General features: G+C 42.0%; 4 protein-coding genes across 5 annotated transcripts; 3 read left to right on the top strand and 1 right to left on the bottom strand.

The window, feature by feature from the left end:
- Positions 1-2,809: 2,809 nt before the first annotated feature.
- LOC115796701 (uncharacterized) lies at positions 2,810-4,406 on the top strand. 2 transcript variants are annotated; one of them, XM_030753084.1, is made up of 5 exons: positions 2,857-2,941; positions 3,363-3,423; positions 3,533-3,818; positions 3,894-4,084; positions 4,187-4,406. In XM_030753084.1, exons 2-5 carry the CDS (start codon positions 3,416-3,418, stop codon positions 4,404-4,406), a joined length of 705 nt encoding a protein of 234 aa, XP_030608944.1. In that variant the 5' UTR covers positions 2,857-2,941; positions 3,363-3,415. The 2 variants fall into 2 exon arrangements, with proteins under 2 accessions (XP_030608943.1, XP_030608944.1); XM_030753083.1 differs by having other exon boundaries at positions 2,810-3,423.
- Positions 4,407-4,431: 25 nt separating this feature from the next.
- Positions 4,432-6,536, top strand: LOC115796676 (caskin-1-like). The gene is made up of 5 exons (XM_030753038.1): positions 4,432-4,551; positions 4,639-4,725; positions 5,163-5,666; positions 5,776-5,816; positions 5,913-6,536. The coding sequence occupies exons 1-5, from the start codon at positions 4,432-4,434 to the stop codon at positions 6,466-6,468; spliced, it is 1,308 nt and encodes a 435-aa protein (XP_030608898.1). The 3' UTR covers positions 6,469-6,536.
- A 2,452-nt stretch (positions 6,537-8,988) lies between these two features.
- Positions 8,989-13,516, bottom strand: LOC115796674 (cell number regulator 5-like). The gene is made up of 5 exons (XM_030753037.1): positions 13,510-13,516; positions 13,254-13,369; positions 9,861-9,966; positions 9,561-9,732; positions 8,989-9,250 (listed from the first exon to the last, which is right to left on the bottom strand). Exons 1-5 carry the CDS (start codon positions 13,514-13,516, stop codon positions 8,998-9,000), a joined length of 654 nt encoding a protein of 217 aa, XP_030608897.1. The 3' UTR covers positions 8,989-8,997.
- Positions 13,517-13,961: 445 nt separating this feature from the next.
- Positions 13,962-18,063, top strand: LOC115796673 (uncharacterized). Its single transcript, XM_030753036.1, has 5 exons — positions 13,962-14,060; positions 16,217-16,343; positions 16,512-16,580; positions 17,056-17,274; positions 17,708-18,063. Exons 1-5 carry the CDS (start codon positions 13,962-13,964, stop codon positions 18,061-18,063), a joined length of 870 nt encoding a protein of 289 aa, XP_030608896.1.
- The last annotated feature ends 1,043 nt before the right edge of the window (positions 18,064-19,106 follow it).

The following is a 19,106-nucleotide window of genomic DNA, read 5'->3' as shown; positions in this document are numbered from 1 at the left end:
ATTTTAACTACATAACAGCCGCTGGCACAGAGCACAAGGTCAGGAACATCTGTATTGGTTGTCCATCTGTTTTCTTCAGACCACACAGTGACTGTTTCTATCTGTCCAGACTTTTTAAACTATATAGAGGATCAGGAGCACCTCAAAATTCTTTATGGTATATCATGAATTTAATTACAACATATAAACTTTATGATGAAAACATTTTAACTTTGAGCTCATGATAGTCACTACATTATGCTCCTGGTTGTCTCTCTCTGTATGAACATCACATTATCATAGAAGCTCTGAGTAAATTTCTTCAAAATTACCTGATTTACTTTTCTGGATAGCTTGTTAAGCTCTCTCTTAATAAACCATATGCTAATTATGTAATTATTTCAGACAAATATCAAATGAAATGGTGAATTATTGACATTTTAAATGCAAAATGTTAAAGCTCAAATCTGGACAGATGTGTCTGTAAGCTGAAACTTGGTGGGAATCGTGTCCGACCTGATGCTTCTGGAATCTGTACTGAAATCTTTCATCATGTGAATGTTTTACAGAATTGGTGACTACAAAACAAACTCAGGGCTTTTCTTATGCATTCTTTTATCAATGCAGCTATTAAGACTGTGTCTGTGTGTTCTATACCACATCTTAGAGACACCCTTAGGCCTTGCTCTCTGTTAGATTTGAAAATGTGATGTGCAATTTTAGAAACTGTAAAATAACATGAAGACTTGGTTGCCTCAAACAGCCTTTGGACTGATTTCTATGTGAAGGACTTGGGAGATTGCTCCTAAAAGTCTTGTTTTAATGCCTTTCTCAAGACTCTTAGCAATGATTAACATTAGCAAATCTTATAAATACAGCTAACGTCTACATTCAACAAATGACTGATTCCTACGTAGCACAACACGACCTCCACATTAGTACAGCAGAATAAACACTAGTGTTGCTTCAAATAGTATTTTTCTAGTGATGTTAATGAGCCATGGTGCTGCCACATTGGGAATCAAGGCATTTGAGTGCAGTTCTCTAAATGGTCACAGGTGCCATTAATATGATTTTCTGAGGGTTTGCAGAGCTGCTTCCATCTGCCAACAGACCTTCATCAGCATCAAGCTTGAAGCTTCGCGAAAACAGCATTTAATGTCTGTCTATGCATGAGAATGGTTTTGTTACTTGTATTTATACTTCTCTATTTTGTGTGTGACCAGTGGACCTGAGACAGTAGTTGCTTTAATAGAGTGAATCATCTGTGGAAAAGACTTTAAAGCAGTTAGCTGGTTTTTCTTTCTTGTACCACATGTACAAAATATACCATTTTAAGAAAACTGCTAGTTCATTTGAATTTGGGTCCATGAGGACTTAATATCCCTACCCTCCCTGAAGTGAAGTTCTACTAGAGATGAACCCAGGCCTCTCCCAGACGCTACCTGCATACCTTAAGTATCACTGTACTTGTTCTGTTGGACCTCAGTGCAGCTTTTGATACTGTTGACCATAATATGTTATTACAGAGATTAGAGCATGCCATAGGCATTAAAGGTACTGCGGTGCAGTGGTTTGAATCATATTTATCAAATAGAATCCAATTTGTTCATGTAAATGGGGAGTCTTCTTCATGCAGTTCCACAGGGTTCTGTGCTAGGACCAATTTTATTCACACTATACGTGCTTCCCTTAGGCTGTATTTTTAGAAATACAGTCAGGGTCTGGGGCTGGTGGCCCAGTGTTTTGAGTTTCTTTTGTGTAGCTCTCTTTTGTTGTATTTTTCAGGGTGTGTTTCTAATAGTTTAGTTTCGCAGTTTGTTGTTTGAGTGTGCTGTTTGGTTTCCCTTCTCATTGTTTTTGTGTTATATTCCGCTTGTCAAGTTTTTTGGTGTTAGGTCTACGTCTGTTATGTTTAGTCGCTTCCTGTTTTATTTTGGCAGTCCAGTGTTCCCTATGATTTGTGTTATGTTTTGCTTCCTGTGTTATTAGCCTTATTCATTTCACCTGTTGTGCTCAGCTGTTTCCACTCCCCCTCGTTCCATCTGTGTATTTAAGTCTCAGTGTTGTTTAGATCAGGGTTTGGGTCCCTGTCAGTTTTTCGTCTGTGTTTTGTTTTCTAGTTTCAAGTTTGCTGTTTTTGTGTTCATTGAATACATTATGAATAAATCTTCACTCTAACCCTGCTATCGCTGTGTCCTGCATTGGGGTCCTCCCTGCCTTGCCTGCACCAGCCGTGACAGCATCAGTTTTCATTATTATGCAGATGATACCCAGCTTTATCTATCATGAAGCCAGATGACACACATCAATTAAACTAAAGGATTAAAGACATAAATACATGAATGACCAAATTTCCTGCTTCTGAAGTTAGATGAAATTATTGGGCTCAGCCCTACAAATCTTAGAAACATGCTGTCTAACCATTTGAAAATATATCTGTAAGTACTTATGTTTGTTATCAGTAAAAACCCTTTTGTTGATAATATATTGTATTGATTTTTAGAAGTGTTAAGTAGATTATATTATTACTGTTTTTATGTTATTAAAAAATATTAAAATGTAGGTAATGAAAAGTAATAGTAAGACTGACATTGTGCAGTAGAGTGGTGCAAATTACATTAATAAATATACGTACACTACAAATCTGAAAGACAGTTGCACAGATATAATACAGAAGTATGTATTATATAGTTTGATAAAGTACAGCAGGAACATTGTTTAACAGCAGCAGAGTTTATCTTTCATTCTTGTTCCATGCTAACTTTAGCTAACATTCCTGTCCCAAGCAGGTCTTGAACCAGTGACTTTCGGCCTTGCGCGCCTCCCGGGTGCCGTTGTTCTCTGTTCCATTTGTTCCATTTGCTCCATGTGCTCCATTTGCTCCTGTGACACTACCTGCGCGACACCGGTAGAAGGCGCTGCGCGACACCGGCAGAAAGCTCAGAGCTTCGGACAGACCGTAAGTACAGATTCATTCAATTTTTCTTTCTTTCCTTTATTTTAATGGAAAAACTGAGAAAACCGCTCACAAATCTATTATTTCAGACTCGCAGGAGGTTCTCTGAGCTAACCGAGCTGTTTGTTTACTCTGACTTTATTTGTTGCTTTACGATGTTTAGCTAATGTAGCGGCTGGGATTTAACGTCCGCACACAGTCACTTATTAATATTACTGCGATTTATCAAACACACTGTCAGTGAGTGTGGTATAGTTCATACGTTTAAACTGTATATATTCACTTGTTGTTACACGGCCAAACTCCATCACGTCTGTAGCTGCTTAGAACTTGTTTATACTTGACTAAAAAATGACTGAAATGATAAATGCATGATGTGAGCATGATTCTCACTCACTGTGTTTTCTCCTATCAATTTCACCAGCTTTTAACCGAATAAGTGAGTTTTCTTTCAAAAACAGTTTCAGCAGCTTTTAAATGAAAAAGTGAGTTTGAATTTTCACTGTAATCACTCCATTTAATCTCTCACACACTCAGCAGCTTTCTGACTTATCTCGAAGCGCTCTTGCAGTCACACTTTTGTCTTCTCTTTAGATGGAGCATCCTAAATTTAGGAGGACCCCCTCAGCAAGGAGGCTACAGGGCAAAGGGTCCGGAGGAGGTGGGTGCAGAGGCCTGTGCCCACGTTGCCTCAGAGGGTGGCGATGCCAGCAACGCCACCCTCACGCTGAGCCGGTGGAAGGTTCAGTTTGGCCGTTACCAGGGTCAGACCTTCCACTGGCTGATGGAGAACGACGTGGGCTACGCTGTCAACCTGGTTGCCTCCCACCAGAAGGAGCGAGAGAGGACAGGTTCTCAGTCCCCACTCATGGCCAACAAGGTGGGCTCTGTCAGCCAGATTCATTCATACTCAACAGTCTGATGACAGCTTTAACACTTCTGTGTGTGCTCGTAGGACGCCTTCACCCGCTACGCCTCAGCGTACCCTGACTTTGTGGAGGCGGTCAGGTTCCACCGTGCGTTTGAGGAGGCGCGTGCGAAGTCCCTCCAGCCTGGTCAGGAGGGACAGGCTCTTGTTGGCTTTGGGGACTTCAAATTTGAGACCCTGCAGGGCCTGTATGAGTCTCAGGAGCCCAAGAAGAAACGGTATGTTGTAGCTGAGATAAAATTATTTCCATATTAACATCTAAGTCAGCTTCTTCCTGAATAACCTCAGTTATAAGTTTTAAGTTTGCCTCATCTCTGCAGGTTTGTCAACTACCTGCGAAGGACGGCACCAGCTCCTGGGTCACAGATGGAGAACGCCGTCCGTTATGTCAAGAAGAGAGACCGACAGAGAGCGAGTGCTGCTACAGCCGCCACCAGCAGCAGCAGCAGCAGCAGCAGCACAGCCTCTGTCTCAGCTGCAAAGATGGGGCCCAAAAGCACTTCACAGTACGCATTTCATTTAGTGTTTGTCTGCCTTTGATCACCTGAACATATTTGAAGAAGAAATGCTCATGTTGTGTCCTGTTTCAGGTTTGCAGGCTCTGTTTCCGGGCGACGTTCTCTGTCTGTGGTGGAAACGCAGGCAAAAGTTAAGAAACTGGCGGCCCCTAAACCTGCGTTTCCAGGTAAGCTGAAGTTCTGCTTCACTAAAACACAAAACTGCTGTTTGCTTTTTTTCTTCAAACCTCATTTTTTGTGTGTTCTTGTTCTAGCTTCCTTCACACCAGCTCTTCCCACCAGGACATCTAAAGAACCTACAAATGAAGAGCTGGTTCAGGCAGCAGTTCACACTGAGGAGTGTAAGTAACTGAACTTTTATCCATGTCACATTTTTATAACAGAAAGACTTGCATTCATGTTCTCTGCTGTTTTTATTCTTTCTTTCTTATATTTTGATGCAAACACAGAAGAGGGGAAAGCAGATGAAGGTCTGTGTTTCATTAAATACTCGGTGGGTTTCCTCTCTGCTCACTAACTGAGCTGCTGCCATTCAGCTTTGACATCACAGCTAATCAGAGCACCCTCAGATAATTAATCTCATTATTTAAACACGTGGCTTCTCCTCCACCTTCCTGCATTCCTCCATCAACAAGTGCAGTCCTCCACCTTCATCTGAACACTTTCCACTCCGTCCTCCCCTGGCCCCTGTGTCTCTCTGCTCTCCTGCTTCTACTCTGTCTTTACTTTAAAAATCAAACTCTTCGTGAACTAAATCATCTGTTTCTCTTTCATTCAGCAGCCTCTGACGTACAGGCACCTCGCTCACAGCACCTGCATCCACCTCCTACCACTTCATCACAGGAGGAGCCAACAGATGAGGAGCTGCTGGAGGCCTCACAGGAGCTGGATCCAAGTGTGGACACAACAGCTCCTGCTGCTCCTCCCCATGAGGCTCCCCCTCCATCTCTGGCGATGCGATGTTATCGGGGTGGAGTACCTGTACCAGCAAACAGGCGTCGTGCTTGAGGATGTCAGCCTGGACCCTGACACTCCGGATGAGGCTGCTGCCGTTGACACCCTCATGGAGGTGGATGAGGGGATCGAGGAGGACGTCGGGGACCCCACCATCTTTAAACCTGATCCACCCCCGACCACCAGCACAGTGGCAGCAGCTCAGTCAGCTGATCCAGCTGAAGCACCCAAGTCTGAGCCATCTACTCCAGCTGCCCCCCATCAACATGCCCCTCCTGAGGCCCCTGAGGTCCAGGCTCCTGCTCCTCAGCACTCCTCAGACTCTAAGGTAACACTCTGTGCTACACACATTGCTAATGAGGATGTCACTGTGTAAACTGTCCTATTTTATGCTGCTTTCCTCTTCACCCTCCTTTTGTGTCTTATATTACTCTCAGGATGAGGTCCATGGTCCTGAAGGTCAGCCCGGGTATCAGAGGTATAAGAACTGACATTAAACTATTTTGTCTCTATGTTAAAGTTTATCGTAGGATGCAGATCAGGAGTCTAAAGGCAGCTTATGTTGATTTTTCAGGTTCTGCAGACGCCAGAAATCCTGCGAGAGGGCTGTGCAGGAGCAGGGACTTGGAATGGTTCCTGCTCCAGCTGCTGCTGACCAGCCTCTCCCAGCAGCTAAAGGGCTGTCCTTGGAGCAGGTGGGACAAGGACAGCCCTTTACTTCCGGCATCCCAGAGGAACAGCCTGGACCCTCCAGCAGGGGACTGCCACCTCCACCAGACCAGCCTCGACCCGTCACTGTCATTCTTCTATCTCTGCTGAGACCTCTGCTGCCCACCTCAGGCTCTGCCGCTCCCCCGGCTCCTCTTCTTGGACCACCGGGTGTTCCCTGCACTACCGCCTACAGGAAGAGGAAGGTGGCGGAGGCTCCTCCTGCTGCTGCTGCTGGGCAGGGCCCCCCCCAAGGACAGAAAGCCCGCTGGCTGTACGCCTGCAGCAAGTGTGGCCAGCCTAGAAGGCTCGACACTGGCCACACTCGCATTGCAGGTGTGTCCTACTGTGCGGCTGTCGGTGGGAAGACTGTGGAGGAGTGGAAGGAGGACATGAAACGGCGTGACCCCCCAAAGCCGTGAACATGTTCATTTTGTTCTGTATTCAAGTTATTTTACTAATGTTTTCTTTTAATTAAAGATGCATCTTTGTTGACACTTCTTTCCTTCATTGTTCTGCATGGAAAAACAACCTGACAAGGTGTTATTCCCCAGGTCTAAGACACTCTGTGAGGCCCGCAGAAAGTCCAGGCCTAATATGCAAACGTCCTGCACCGCCGCCACCCACACCTCCAAGTTCACTCCCAGGCCCCCCACCTGAATAGGGACCAGTCCTTTTCCCAACATCGGGGCTAACTCACCAGTCACTGTACGCAGTTTTACTGTAGTTGGTTCCAACTGGGTTCCTACCGGCACCACGTCAGGTCTCATCAAGGTCGCAGTGGAGCCAGTGTCGACCAGAGCTGTGCACGGAGCCCCTGCCAGGGTGATGGGGATGTGACAAAAATCCCCTGCACGCGTCCAGCCCACCACCCTCGCGGACTCTGTGCTGTCGTCTGCTTCTGGGGGGAGCTGAGCCCCGCACCCCCAGCTGTACCGTTGGGCTCTGTCCACCGGCGCCCCGGCGGATTGGGACACAGAAGAGGGGGCCTGCGCCGTCCCGCCTACGCAGGCCCTGAGGCGTTTCCCTGAACACCGGCACGGTCTGGGCATCGCACGCTGATGTGGCCCAGCTGTCCGCACGTCCAGCAAACAGGAGGGTCTCGGCGAGGACGAGCACCGCGGCGTGAAGATTGTAGAGACACGCCTCGAACCAGTTCGGTCAATTCGGCCGCCCAAGCTGGCACCCCCTGGCCCGGGGCCTCCGGCACCGCAGCCCTCACCACCGGGTCATACTCGCTATGGTCGCACCCCGCAGAAGCCACCACGGCCTCCCTCTCCAAGGCCATCTCCAGGGCCTCGTGCAGATTGCGGGGGTGGGAAAGTTGAGTCTGGATGCGCAGCTCACCAGGGATAATGGCGCGGATGAACTGGTCTCTGGCCAGCTCGTTCTGCACGTCGATGGGCATGTGGGCATATGCTTTCTTCGCTAGCATCTCAATGTCATTAGCCAAAGCGCGAAGCGGCTCACCCGGTTGTCTCTGTCTACTCGTCAGTTCGGACCGCAGGACAGCAGGCTGGCCACACTGCCCAAACCGCCGCTGCAGAGCACCAACCGGAGCCCTGTAGTCACCCCTCTCCGCTGGGCTAAGCAGCAGCAGGCATGCCAAAGCGTCGTCAGTGAGGCACAAGGCTAGCTGGAGTGCTTTAGTGTCTGTGGACCAGGCCGCAGCATGCGCTAACAGTTCAAATTGAGCATGGAAGGCCTCCCAGTCAGCCTTACCGGAGTACTTGGGGGTTTTCACATTTGCCTGGCAGGGCCGGGCGCCACTATCGCCAAGCACGGGCCCCGCGCTGTTCGGGGCGGGCGTCTCCGCGCCCGCGTATATTCCTGCAGTCAACGGGCTAAAGCCAGCGGCGGCCGCCAGGCCTCTGGCAGTCCGTCTGAGGCGGGCCAAACGCTCTCCGGCACTGTCCGCTCCCTCAGGACCCAGCGTGCCCCCAAAGTCACTGTCCATAGCCTCTCTCTTGATCTTCGGGCGGGCCCCGGCCACATCTCGCTGCGCTGCCATAGTTAGCTGTCGACTGTCAACTGAGGTAGCCGAAGCAGGGCTAGCCGACGGTTAGCAGTTTGACTTCTGACACCAATGTAACGTTGTAAACACACTTCCACAGTCGGCGATATTCACAACAAAGGTCGTCTTTATTAGCAGAAAAACGGCTGCTGTAGGCCACAGCCACGCCAACCACAACAACAACAGCGGAACAGCAACACACACACACAGGCAAGCTCTCGGTCTTTTTCTCTCTCTCCATGCTGCCTTCACGAACCTCCCGAACAGTCCGAAATCCCACAACATCAACACGCTCTCTAACTAAGAGAATCACTACAATATTGTGTTCCCCCTTCATGACATGGGAACAAATTAATTTACCAGCAAGTCTTTCACATTGTCATTTTACCGAGAAATCGATCAGAAGCGCCGTGAAGACAGTCGGATCCGCCTCTCTGGCTGCGCTCTCCCGACACAGGGGGGAACAGATTTTCACGGGGGGATCAGAATTTCGCCCAACACCGGAAAAACAACTGGGCCTCAGTTGGGCTCAGTGTTGACAACTTAGCGAGGTTTTTTTTTCCCCATAAAGCGTCTAGCGACAGTGAAATCCTCCGCTGTCGCCGTGTATTCTGTACATAAAGCTTTCTAGTAACAAATGCTTGGATTTATTTTTTGCAGTTAAAGTTGAAAGGATTAGATTACAAAACTGAGGACAAAAGGTCTGATTTCATGTTTTCATCAAGTCCATAAAACATTATTTTTACATGAACTATATAGTAAATCTAAATTTGTAACTAATCTTCAAATGGGTGAACAATCATTAAATGTTAATGCTTAATAGAAATAATTTTCACGACTACAAGGAAATCAGTAGAAATTTATCAAAATGATTATATTCTCTGCTTTCACTGAAAGAACAACAAAACAACTCTGTGTAGCACCATACTGGCGATCGTCAGTACGACTGCATAACCACTCCTGGTTGAACCACATAACCAGCTGGACCTGGTTGTGCAGGAATCATCATAACTGGTGGCTGGACAACTGGAATAGGCTGCATGTGGACAACAGGGCTATTCTGTACGTTGATAACAGGTGGAGTTTTCTTACGATGCTTTAACTCACGATGCATCTGACACCAGGAGCACCACTCACAGAAACAGGAAACTGCAATGTCCCTACAGAGAGACCCCTGCAGAAAAACAAGACAAACATTACAGCTGTGGCATATTCAGGTGGCAGAGCAGGTCATCTGCTAATCAGAAGTTAGATCAATCCCTGGCTCCTCTAGTCTGCATATCAAAGATTCTGAGCATGTGTCTGTGCATGCTAAACAAAAAGCATTTAGGCATAGATGAAAATGCTGTATGAATGTATGAGATTGGGTGAATGAGACCTATCATTCCTACTTAAGCTGAACTGTGAGTACTCCACATGAGTAGGAAGGTGCTATATAACCACTAGCCTTTTTACTTTTTGTTTTTCCACTTCAAGTATGTCCTCGTCTCATGCCTTTTTTTTTTAATGGCAGCCGTTACAGACAAGACTGCAGGAGGAACACAAACAGGTATCCCAATGGCTGCTAATACACCAGTACCAAGTATATCACATAAGGGGAGACATCCATTTTCTCCAAAGCTTTCTGAAACAGAGCAGGCAAGGCAGGGACAGCACCAGAAACCATAGCAGCCTGAAAAACACAGAAATACAGCAAGAATATTGTACTGACTAGCAAAAGACTACAAATGAGAAAAATTGCCTTTAACCCTGAAAATACAAATTTAATTTGTATGTGAATCAATTTCATTTTCTTCTTACAAGTACGTGCATCCTCAAAGCAGTCAAAGAGACCGCTGTCCCAGTCTGTCAAAGGCATTATTGCCATTGTATGTTGAACTTCAACCACAGACACTGAAATATCACTCTGTAAAAGAGAAGCAGAACAAGTAGAAGAATGAAAACTGAAGTAAAACCTTCTGCTGTGCAGTACATCCACATCTCTGCTAGATGAGCTACCTTGTTCATGAGTACTTCAGACATTTGATATACAGGTGCTGGTCATAAAATTAGAATATCCAGACTCTGGGACCTTGATTTCCAAAGGAAATGCAAAATTGACTTTGATCAGAGAACATAACTTTGGAGCACTCAGCAGCAGTCCAGTCCTTTTTGTCTTTAGCCCAGGCGAGACACTTCTGACGCCGTCTCTTGTTCAAGAGTGGCTCGACACAAGGACTGCGACAGCTGAAACCCACGTCTGCATACGTCTGTGTGTGGTGGTTCTTGAAGCACTGACTCCAGCTGCAGTCCACTCTTTGTGAATCTCCCCCACATTTCTGAATGGGTTTTGTTTCACATTCCTCTCCAGGGTGCAGTTATCCCTATTCCTTGTACACTTTTTTCTACATCTTTTCCTTCCCTTTGCCTCTCTATTAATGTGCTTGGACACAGAGCTCTGTGAACAGCCAGCCTCTTTAGCAATGACCTTTAGTGTCTTGCTCTCCTTGTGCAAGGTGTCAAAGGTCATCTTTTGGACAACTATCAAGTCAGCAGTCTTCCCCATGATTGTGTAGCCTACAGAACTAGACTGAGAGACCATTTAAAGGCCTTTGCAGGTGTTTGGAGTTAATTAGCTGATGAGAGTGTGGCAGCAGGTGTCTTCAATATTGAACCTTTTCACAATATTCAAATTTTCTGAGATACTGAATTTGGGGTTTTCATTAATTGTCAGTTATAATCACCAAAATTAAAAGAAATAAACATTTGAAATATATCAGTCTGTGTGTAATGAATGAATATAATATACAAGTTTCACTTTGTGAATGGAATTACTGAAATAAATCAACTTTTTCATGATCTAATTTTATGACCAGCACTGTACTAGTAGGAATGACACTGTCTGTATTTGCGTGTAAAAACCACTTACTGTATAAGAACAGCTCTAGTAGAGTGTTTTCCCTCAGAATAAAAAAAAAAAAAAGCTGTATTTCTTTAACCTTAATATTCTGATTTACTTAGTTTAATTCTGAAAAATTTCTTTGATGAGGAATAGCATTTTTTTTCAGGGTGGAATAAACACAAAGAATGCTGCAGAATTTCAAACTATAGGCTCAGAGAAATGCAATCAAAAGTGCACGCTAAGAACAAATATCAAACATCCCACATAAGTAACTATTGTTATGGCTGCGTTCTATCTACCTACCCACCCACCCAGGGCGTCTCCTGTTTGGAGATTGTTTTGTGTCGTGGCTCACAAATTTCTCTTGTAAATAAGCATTGTTTATTTTATCGATTTTTGGGTTTTTTTTGTTTTTTTTTGTTTGTTTGTTTTGTTTGTTTTCTTGATTTTATTTTCTGATCGTATGTTGCTCCCTTGTCCCCCAGGCCCACAAGACGTAACAACTATATTGTAAGTATACTGTAGAGAAAAAAATGTTTTCCTAACACATCCAAGTGACTTTAAAACAACCACAATCCATGGTTGACATGTCTCCAGAAAGGATGGTTTGTTGAATCTGAACTACCAGTACACTAATACATGGGTAAACAACTCTCTCCTGAATAGGATACACAAACTGGTTTGGTGGTAAAAGTCTGTTACAGTTCAATTCAAACTGTCATCTACAACAGACAGCTTGCAATCTGGAGCCCTGGATGTGGTTTGCCTTTGGTAATAAAAAACAAAACAATAATAATATGTACACTCCCCTTCAAAAGTAGTGGAACACTGAGGCCAATCCCATCTTTTTTGAGCTAGACTAAAAACATTTCAGTTTGACATTTGGATACATATGGATCTGATACACAGTTCAGAAGATGGCATCTTTTGTCTAAACCCACCCATTTTTCCTTGGTAGCAAAAGAATTGGAACATGTGACTGACAGGTGTGGTTTGTTGCCCAGTTGTGTCCTGTAGCACTGATTACTTAAACAGTAAAAAGTGCCGAATCTTTACGTCAGTGTCAGATTTGATTTTTGCCAGTGTAGATTATTATGTGTAGATTATATTACTGTTCATACTGAACATCTACTCCTCCTATAATGTGCAATATTCATTCACCAAAATGCAATACTCACCCATCTTCACCTTTATTTGTATATACTTTATTAGATTTTTTTAATACATTCTATTTTCATTTATATTTAGACCTGCACAGGTGAGCTGACAGTGTGTCACTGCGTCACACGGCAGGAAACGCTGAGCAGCAAAGTCCTGAAGACTTGTCTTTAGGTCCACAACAGAGACAGTGAACTTTATAAAAGACAAAGGTTTAAATCACAGACAGTCAGCCTTTCTCTGTGACATAATGAAGCATTTTAATGTGTTAAACCTATTATTGTTTCCTGACATGTAATTTTGTCTACCTCCTCAGGCGGCTGAGAGACTTCAAGCTCCCACTCAAGGTGCTCAGGAACTTTTACACCTGCACCATCGAGAGCATCATGCGTGGGAGCATCACCACCTGGATGGGAAACTGCACCAAGCAGGACTTCATGGCCCTAAAAAGGGTGGTTCGTTCAGCTGAACGGACCATCAGAACCACCCTCCCCAACCTGCAGGACATTTACACCAAGCAGTGCAGGCTGAGGGCCATGAAGATCCTAAAACAGCCCAGCCACCCCGGACACTCTCTCTTCTCCCTGCTCCCATCAGGCCGGCGTTACCGCTGCCTGAGGACTAAGACTGAAAGGTTGAAGAAGAGTTTTTACCCACAAGCCATCCGTCTGCTCAACTCTGAGCCCTAACTGGACCATTATTGCACAATGTAAATATTATAATATTCTATAATTCCATGTGTATAGTGTATAGTATATAGTGTGAATTACTTTTTATTCTCCTTATTTATATATGTGTAGGTATATATGGCTGCAGGTACAAAATACATTTCACTGTGCATTGTACTGTGTATAATTGCGCATGTGACAAATAAACACTATCTTATGTAATTTGGAACTAATATCTGTAAGACAGGTTGGGCACCACATGTATAAATTTATAATAACTATTTGAAGAAATATTTTTTCCATAGAGAATTGATTTTAATTATATATTGACTCATCTTTTCTACAATTCATCCCACATATTCCTCATTTTCCAGGTAATTCTTTCTATAAATTGTATTTCTTATACTTTTACTTAAATTGAGAGTTTAGTTTTCTCACCCTTTTGTTTTTTAGATGAATTGCTTGTAGAAAACTGGAAGGTCTTACCTGGTCTTGCTGGACACCCTCAGTGCACCTGTGGCACTGAATAAATGAAAGGATGCACCCTGGATTAGGAGTGGCATAGAGTTGCCACTGGCTCGAGACAAAAAATGCTGCAAAACCTGAAACAATAAGAACAGAGAAAGGAAATGAAAAGCACATGCTGCGAATATCTGTTATGTTTTTAATTATATTATATAATTTTAAATTATAGTTTTGATTGCATCTGAGTAAATTTTAAACATACAAGGAAATACACTACATCTCATGTTAAAAATAAGTTAGTAAAATGCATTTATATAGCACCTTTCTTGATAAAGATTACAAAGTGTTTCACAACAATCAAAGGGAAAACAGTAACACATACAAACCATTAGTTAAAAGCAAGCCTGCACAAAGGCTTGAGCTCTTTAAAAAAATTCAGTAAAGTCTGCAGATGCAGATAAAGGTAGTGCATTCCAAGTTCAAGTTTAGGAGCTGCAACCTTGAATGCACATAGTCTCCTTTAGGTTTCAGTTTAAAGCGAGGAACCACCAACAGATTTTAGTCAGAAGACCTCAGTGGTCTGTGAGTTAAGTTAGAGTGTAAGGACTCCCTAATGTATGCAGACATTTGACTGCGCAGAGCTCTGAAAGTGATCACCAAGATCTTAAACTGAAGTCTGAACTTTACAGGGGATCAAAGATGAGGCAAACAAGAGGCTGCATTAACAAGATGCAAAAAAAGGAGCACCATAATGAGTCATATAAGTGCAGATGTTCAGCAGAGTCTGCCAAACATACACCCAAAGAACAGCAAGATCATCGTAGGCTGGTAAGCATGCCAGCATCTAAATGAAAGCAAAAACAACAGGCGATCTGCCAGCAGTGACGGCAAAGCCAAACACAGGCACCATCCTCCTCCTCCCAAAAACATATATAAGCAACATAAAAGTAAAAATGTATTAAAAAAAACAAAAAAAACAGACGTTTTTGTTTATCATCTTCATCATGTTTATCTTTTATCTGAAGAATCCTCGAAGTTTCAGTCTGTGGCTTTATAAGTGTGTAAGCTGTAGCTGTAAAGCTAATATAATTACAGTTCATTACAGTAAGCTGTGATAAACTGTAATGAACAGCCTCTCTCTCAGCTCTATCACACACACACACACACACACACACACACACACACACACACACACACACACACACACACACACACACACACACACACACACAGACAGTAATATAGGAAATTGATATTAATGATGATCAGTGGTGGCCAAAGTACTGACATTCTGTACTTAAGTAGAAGTACAAGTACTTGTGTTAAAAACTACTCTGGTAAAAGTTGAAGTACTGGTTCAACTTCTGTACTCAAGTAAAAGTAAAAAAGTACAGGCTCTGAAATCTACTCAAAGTAAGAAAGTGAAAGTAGCTCCTTGGAGGACGTTTCTACCTCTTTCTTACATCTTCCTCCATCTGAGTGAAGTTATTGCTCATTCTTTGCTCTCCCTTAAAATACAGCAGCTGTTCTTTTAGCTAGCAGACACACTGTGTGACAAACTGCACACACTTTCTTTGTCCTTTACGTTTTCTGTCGTTTATTTTCCTCACCGTTCCAGCGTGCAGCCTCTATGTAAAGCGCAACTTCCTCTGGCTCTTTCCGGTCTCCGAGCGAGCGTTGCAGGAGCCTCTCCCTCTACCGTGTGGGGTGTCTGTTCCCTCCTTCCCACCCTGTTGTTGCGACTTCCAAGAAAAAAACCACTCGCAATCAAAAGCCGGTGTTGTGCCAAAAAGTGATCGTCTGCCAAAAACTGATTGCCAGAAAATGATTGCCCATATTTAAACTGTTGTAAATGACTTGCTGACTTATAATCTGTGAAAAATATTATAATGTATGTGCAATAATAAACATACTTGAATAACAGGTCATTTCTTCATTTTATATCTAAGCCCTTCATAAATCCTATTGAGTACACTCTATTCACCAATATAAGCAAAGACATTACACATAAAAGCACATAGAAACATCAAAAATCACTTTCTGGCAGACGATCACTTTTTGTTGTTAGCAATTTCTATGTGAGTTTTGCGAACCTGCTAGAGGAAGGATAAAGCACTCTGGGACACGTTGAATGGATAATGTGAAAATCCTCTGGTTTTATATACAACAAGACTCTCTTGTATGTGGTTGCAATTTTAGTGACATTTAAAAGCAGTTGGCATTCAGGAGCCCCGACGCTCCAGCAGGTCATTAAAATTAAATTTTTCCACAATTTCTACTTTTCATTTAAAGTTGTTGTTGCTATGAAAGGAGGGCGGTTATAGTAATAGAAACACAAACAGTAAAATAAGGCAGTGATAAAATAGCTGTTCAGTAAAACAACCTTTGTTAAAACAGTTAGCCTAATATGTGTAATAACTATGTACTCAATGAAACAATTTTATAAACTAAAACAAAAAGTCTCAGCTTCTCGTTTATTCGCAGTCATTTTAATTTCATCTGCACTTTTTTCTTCTTTCATTTCCATATTTCCATCCATCTTCTACTGTGCTTCCTTAGAACAGACTGCATTCTGTATACTAAAGAAAACGGTTCAATTATATTAACTTTGATCATTTTTTAACTGTCTTTTCTCCATTTGTGAAAAAAAAAGTCCCAACATTAAAATGTTAGTTTCATCAAACAGAGCAAAGATGCACTGGAGGCTTTCTCTGCTCATTCTAATGGGTAAGTCGATCATTTTAGCAGAAAATCTGCACATTTGAATCACTCCAGATTAGTGCAGTGTTTCTTTATCACTGCTCACAAAACTTGTCAAATAATAGTATTTAAAGTCAAATTCATATGCAGAGGTATGTGTGAGTAGTCTGTATGTGAACTCTGCCCTCCTGATATAATTTTATTAACAATATTCTTGCCATCAGTACATTTCTGAACAGAGTATATTTTTGTTTTTAGGTCTGTGTTCCTTGTTTTTATGCCAGCACTTTGAGTACTACTTTATTAAAGAGCCTCAAACATGGGACGAAGCTCAGAGCTACTGTAGAGAAAGATATACAGACCTGGCCACAGTGCCTGATATGACATATATGGAGAGACTCTACACAAATTGTACAGGGAATGAAAGAAAAGCCTGGATTGGGCTGTACAGCATCTCAGGAAAAGAAAAGAGGAGGTGGCGCTGGTCTCTGCCAGGAGTGGAGTTCAATGATGAAGAGATAAAATGGATACAATGGAGAGACACAGAATCTGTAGTCACTTATCTTATGAACTGTGCAGTGATTGAAAGCCCTGGAGGGTTGACGAATGTTGGTTGTGGTGATAGTTTTGCTTTTATCTGCTATAATGGTGAGAATATGTGACAATAATTGTATTCATTTGCATATCATTCTGTCAAGCAAATTATTGATATATTCACATATGTGTAGCTCATCTCTAATGAATATGAAATGAAGAGATAACATTACTGCTAGTGTTTCATTGTTTGCTTTCCAGTTCACTTGAATGTCTGTCCTCACACATTTGTTCCTCTGCCTCTCATGTTAGAGCAGTGCAGACTGTTCGTTTCATTGATTTGCTGCACCATCATGTGGTTACAAACTGTATTAAACAAATGCATAAAGACATCCTGAGCATATTTCTATAATGTTGATAGCTTTAGTTCATTTTGGAAGGTTGTAAGCATTATTAAGATAATTAATTACCATAAATTTACAGGATATCAAATTATTTTTATTTTCTTGTTTTCAGTAAGAATAAAAATCATTTTCTGACATCCAGAATGAAAACATGTCCTCCAACTGTTTTTCTCCTTATTCCACAGAACAAGACAAATCACTCCATTTCATTGACACTCCTAAACCATCCTGGAGGGAGGCTCAGAGCTACTGCAGAGAACATCACACAGACCTGGCCAGTGGAGTGAAACAGTTAAATAATTCAGTCAGTAAATTTTCTGATAAACTACCATTGTGGATCGGCCTGTTCAGAGACACCTTGAGGTGGTCAGATGGGAGTAATTCTTCTTACAGACTCTGGGAAAGTGTTTATGAATTACCTGAAGAGACGAGTAAAACTGACAACAGCACCAGGAAATGTGCGATGACTGCATTAAACAAACCAGGAAAATGGAGCTCTGATGATTGTAACAAAACAAAACCTCTCTGCTGCTATGATGGTGAGATTTACAAAGATTCATCTTTGACATCTGCTTTCTGTCAGTATTCTTACTTAACGAATAAATGTGACTTTAGTTTAACACAGTAAATCAAGAAGATTTGAAAGAGGAAAAACGTAAAGCTTAAAATAATTTATAAATTTATATGTATGTACTGCATATGTATCTGTTCCATATAATTTTAATAACATGACTCATAATAAATCGAGCTACACAAAAATACTACTGTGCTCTGTAACAGGAACAGTAATTGGCACTAAACTGCCAGCACCAAGTGAGAGCACCAACCTGTGTTCAGCCATTGCAGATAAATTCATCCTGATCAATGAAACTAAAAACTGGGAGGAGGCCTTAAATCACTGCAGAACGTATCATCATGACCTGGTCTCCATCACAAACCTTGAAGAGCAGGAATTGGTGAAGGAGAAAGCCAAGAACGCCAACACATCCCACGTCTGGCTGGGACTGCGCTACAGCTGCACTCTTGGTCTGTGGCTGTGGGTCAGTGACTGGCTTGTCTGCTATGAGAACTGGGCCAATCAAACAATCACTGACCAGTGTGACAGGTCTGTAGCCATGGAGACAGGAGGAGAAAATAAGTGGTTCAAGAAAAATGATGAAGAGAAGTTTAATTTCATCTGTTCTTTAAAGTAGGCTTTAAAACCATGCTAACTTCCTGGCTATAGACCTTATATTTCTAGTAAATGTTGCAGTCACAACCTAAAGATACTGTTAAAAATATGTTTTTTCTTTGTCCAGGCTAGAAACAGATGACATAACAATAATGACATAACAATAATACTGTAACATCTCTTTGTGTTAATACTTCTTTTTAATTTGATTTCTTTGTATTCTGTTTTACATTTTTTACAGAATAAGAATCTATGTTATTCTGCGTTAAGGTCTGAATTACTTTATTTCTAATAAGATCGGGTCATGTCTTTTCTATTATAAGCATTTATATGCTTATAATAGCTAATGTTCAATAACTGTGTCAGACCCCAGAAAACCACATATTTGTAATTATTAATGTGTTGAATTATAAATAAAAACTTTATTTTTCCGTTTCTGTTTCTGTGTAACAATGTTCTCCTATTTTTCTCTGGGCTGAGTGAACATTTAACATTTCCATATGCAATATCTCTTTTAAGTAGAAAACAAAGACAGCTGATATGATAATCAAATTTGGATTAAAAATATTAAAATCTTAAAAATTTGCATTTTAGAGCAATAAAGGCATAGCTTACAGCCATAAAATGCTCTAAGGCTGGTAATAGATGTGAATCTGATTCTTTCAGTGTCTGTAAGAAACTTGTTGTATTGTACAGGATGTTTTTTCTCCAATATTAGACGTGAACTCGAATCAGCCTGAAAAGTTAACTGCTTTTATTTTCAATGATTCATGTTACCCAGTTCAGTCTTTTTGTGTATGAAATCAACAATAAAGGAAACTGTAGCTGTGAACATTATTTTTAAGGAGGAAAAGAATATATGAAAAACCAATTACATTATTTACAAAATTTGCATTCATAGATCCAGTTAAAACTTTATTTTATGTTTTCAGAAAGAAAGGGACCAATATATTAAGACAGTCACTGCAGCAAAAAACATGGAAGCTATTCAGACTGTGTAATTGTGCTCTCATTGTAGTGTTTTCCTTAAGTTATCATATAATTAAATAATAGTAAAATGCAACA

Source organism: Archocentrus centrarchus, chromosome 18 (assembly GCF_007364275.1).
Source record: "Archocentrus centrarchus isolate MPI-CPG fArcCen1 chromosome 18, fArcCen1, whole genome shotgun sequence".
Taxonomy (NCBI): domain Eukaryota; kingdom Metazoa; phylum Chordata; class Actinopteri; order Cichliformes; family Cichlidae; genus Archocentrus; species Archocentrus centrarchus.
The sequence above is the reverse complement of the archived record's forward strand: the minus strand, read 5'-3'. Positions and strand labels throughout refer to the sequence as shown.

Coding starts and splice junctions, on each gene's coding strand:
- LOC115796701 (XM_030753083.1), top strand. Junction 3,819..3,893: donor CCCCACTCATGGCCAACAAG/GTGGGCTCTGTC, acceptor GTGTGCTCGTAG/GACGCCTTCACCCGCTACGC. Junction 4,085..4,186: donor CAGGAGCCCAAGAAGAAACG/GTATGTTGTAGC, acceptor TCATCTCTGCAG/GTTTGTCAACTACCTGCGAA.
- LOC115796676 (XM_030753038.1), top strand. CDS start 4,432: ATGCTCATGTTGTGTCCTGTTTCAGGTTTGCAGGCTCTGTTTCCGGGC. Junction 4,552..4,638: donor CCCTAAACCTGCGTTTCCAG/GTAAGCTGAAGT, acceptor TTCTTGTTCTAG/CTTCCTTCACACCAGCTCTT. Junction 4,726..5,162: donor AGCAGTTCACACTGAGGAGT/GTAAGTAACTGA, acceptor TCTTTCATTCAG/CAGCCTCTGACGTACAGGCA.
- LOC115796674 (XM_030753037.1), bottom strand. Junction 9,967..13,253: donor AGGGTGTCCAGCAAGACCAG/GTAAGACCTTCC, acceptor TCTCTTTTACAG/AGTGATATTTCAGTGTCTGT. Junction 9,733..9,860: donor CTTTGAGGATGCACGTACTT/GTAAGAAGAAAA, acceptor TGTGTTTTTCAG/GCTGCTATGGTTTCTGGTGC.
- LOC115796673 (XM_030753036.1), top strand. CDS start 13,962: ATGCAAAAAAAGGAGCACCATAATGAGTCATATAAGTGCAGATGTTCA. Junction 14,061..16,216: donor AGCAAGATCATCGTAGGCTG/GTAAGCATGCCA, acceptor TTTTTATGCCAG/CACTTTGAGTACTACTTTAT. Junction 16,581..17,055: donor TGCTTTTATCTGCTATAATG/GTGAGAATATGT, acceptor CTTATTCCACAG/AACAAGACAAATCACTCCAT.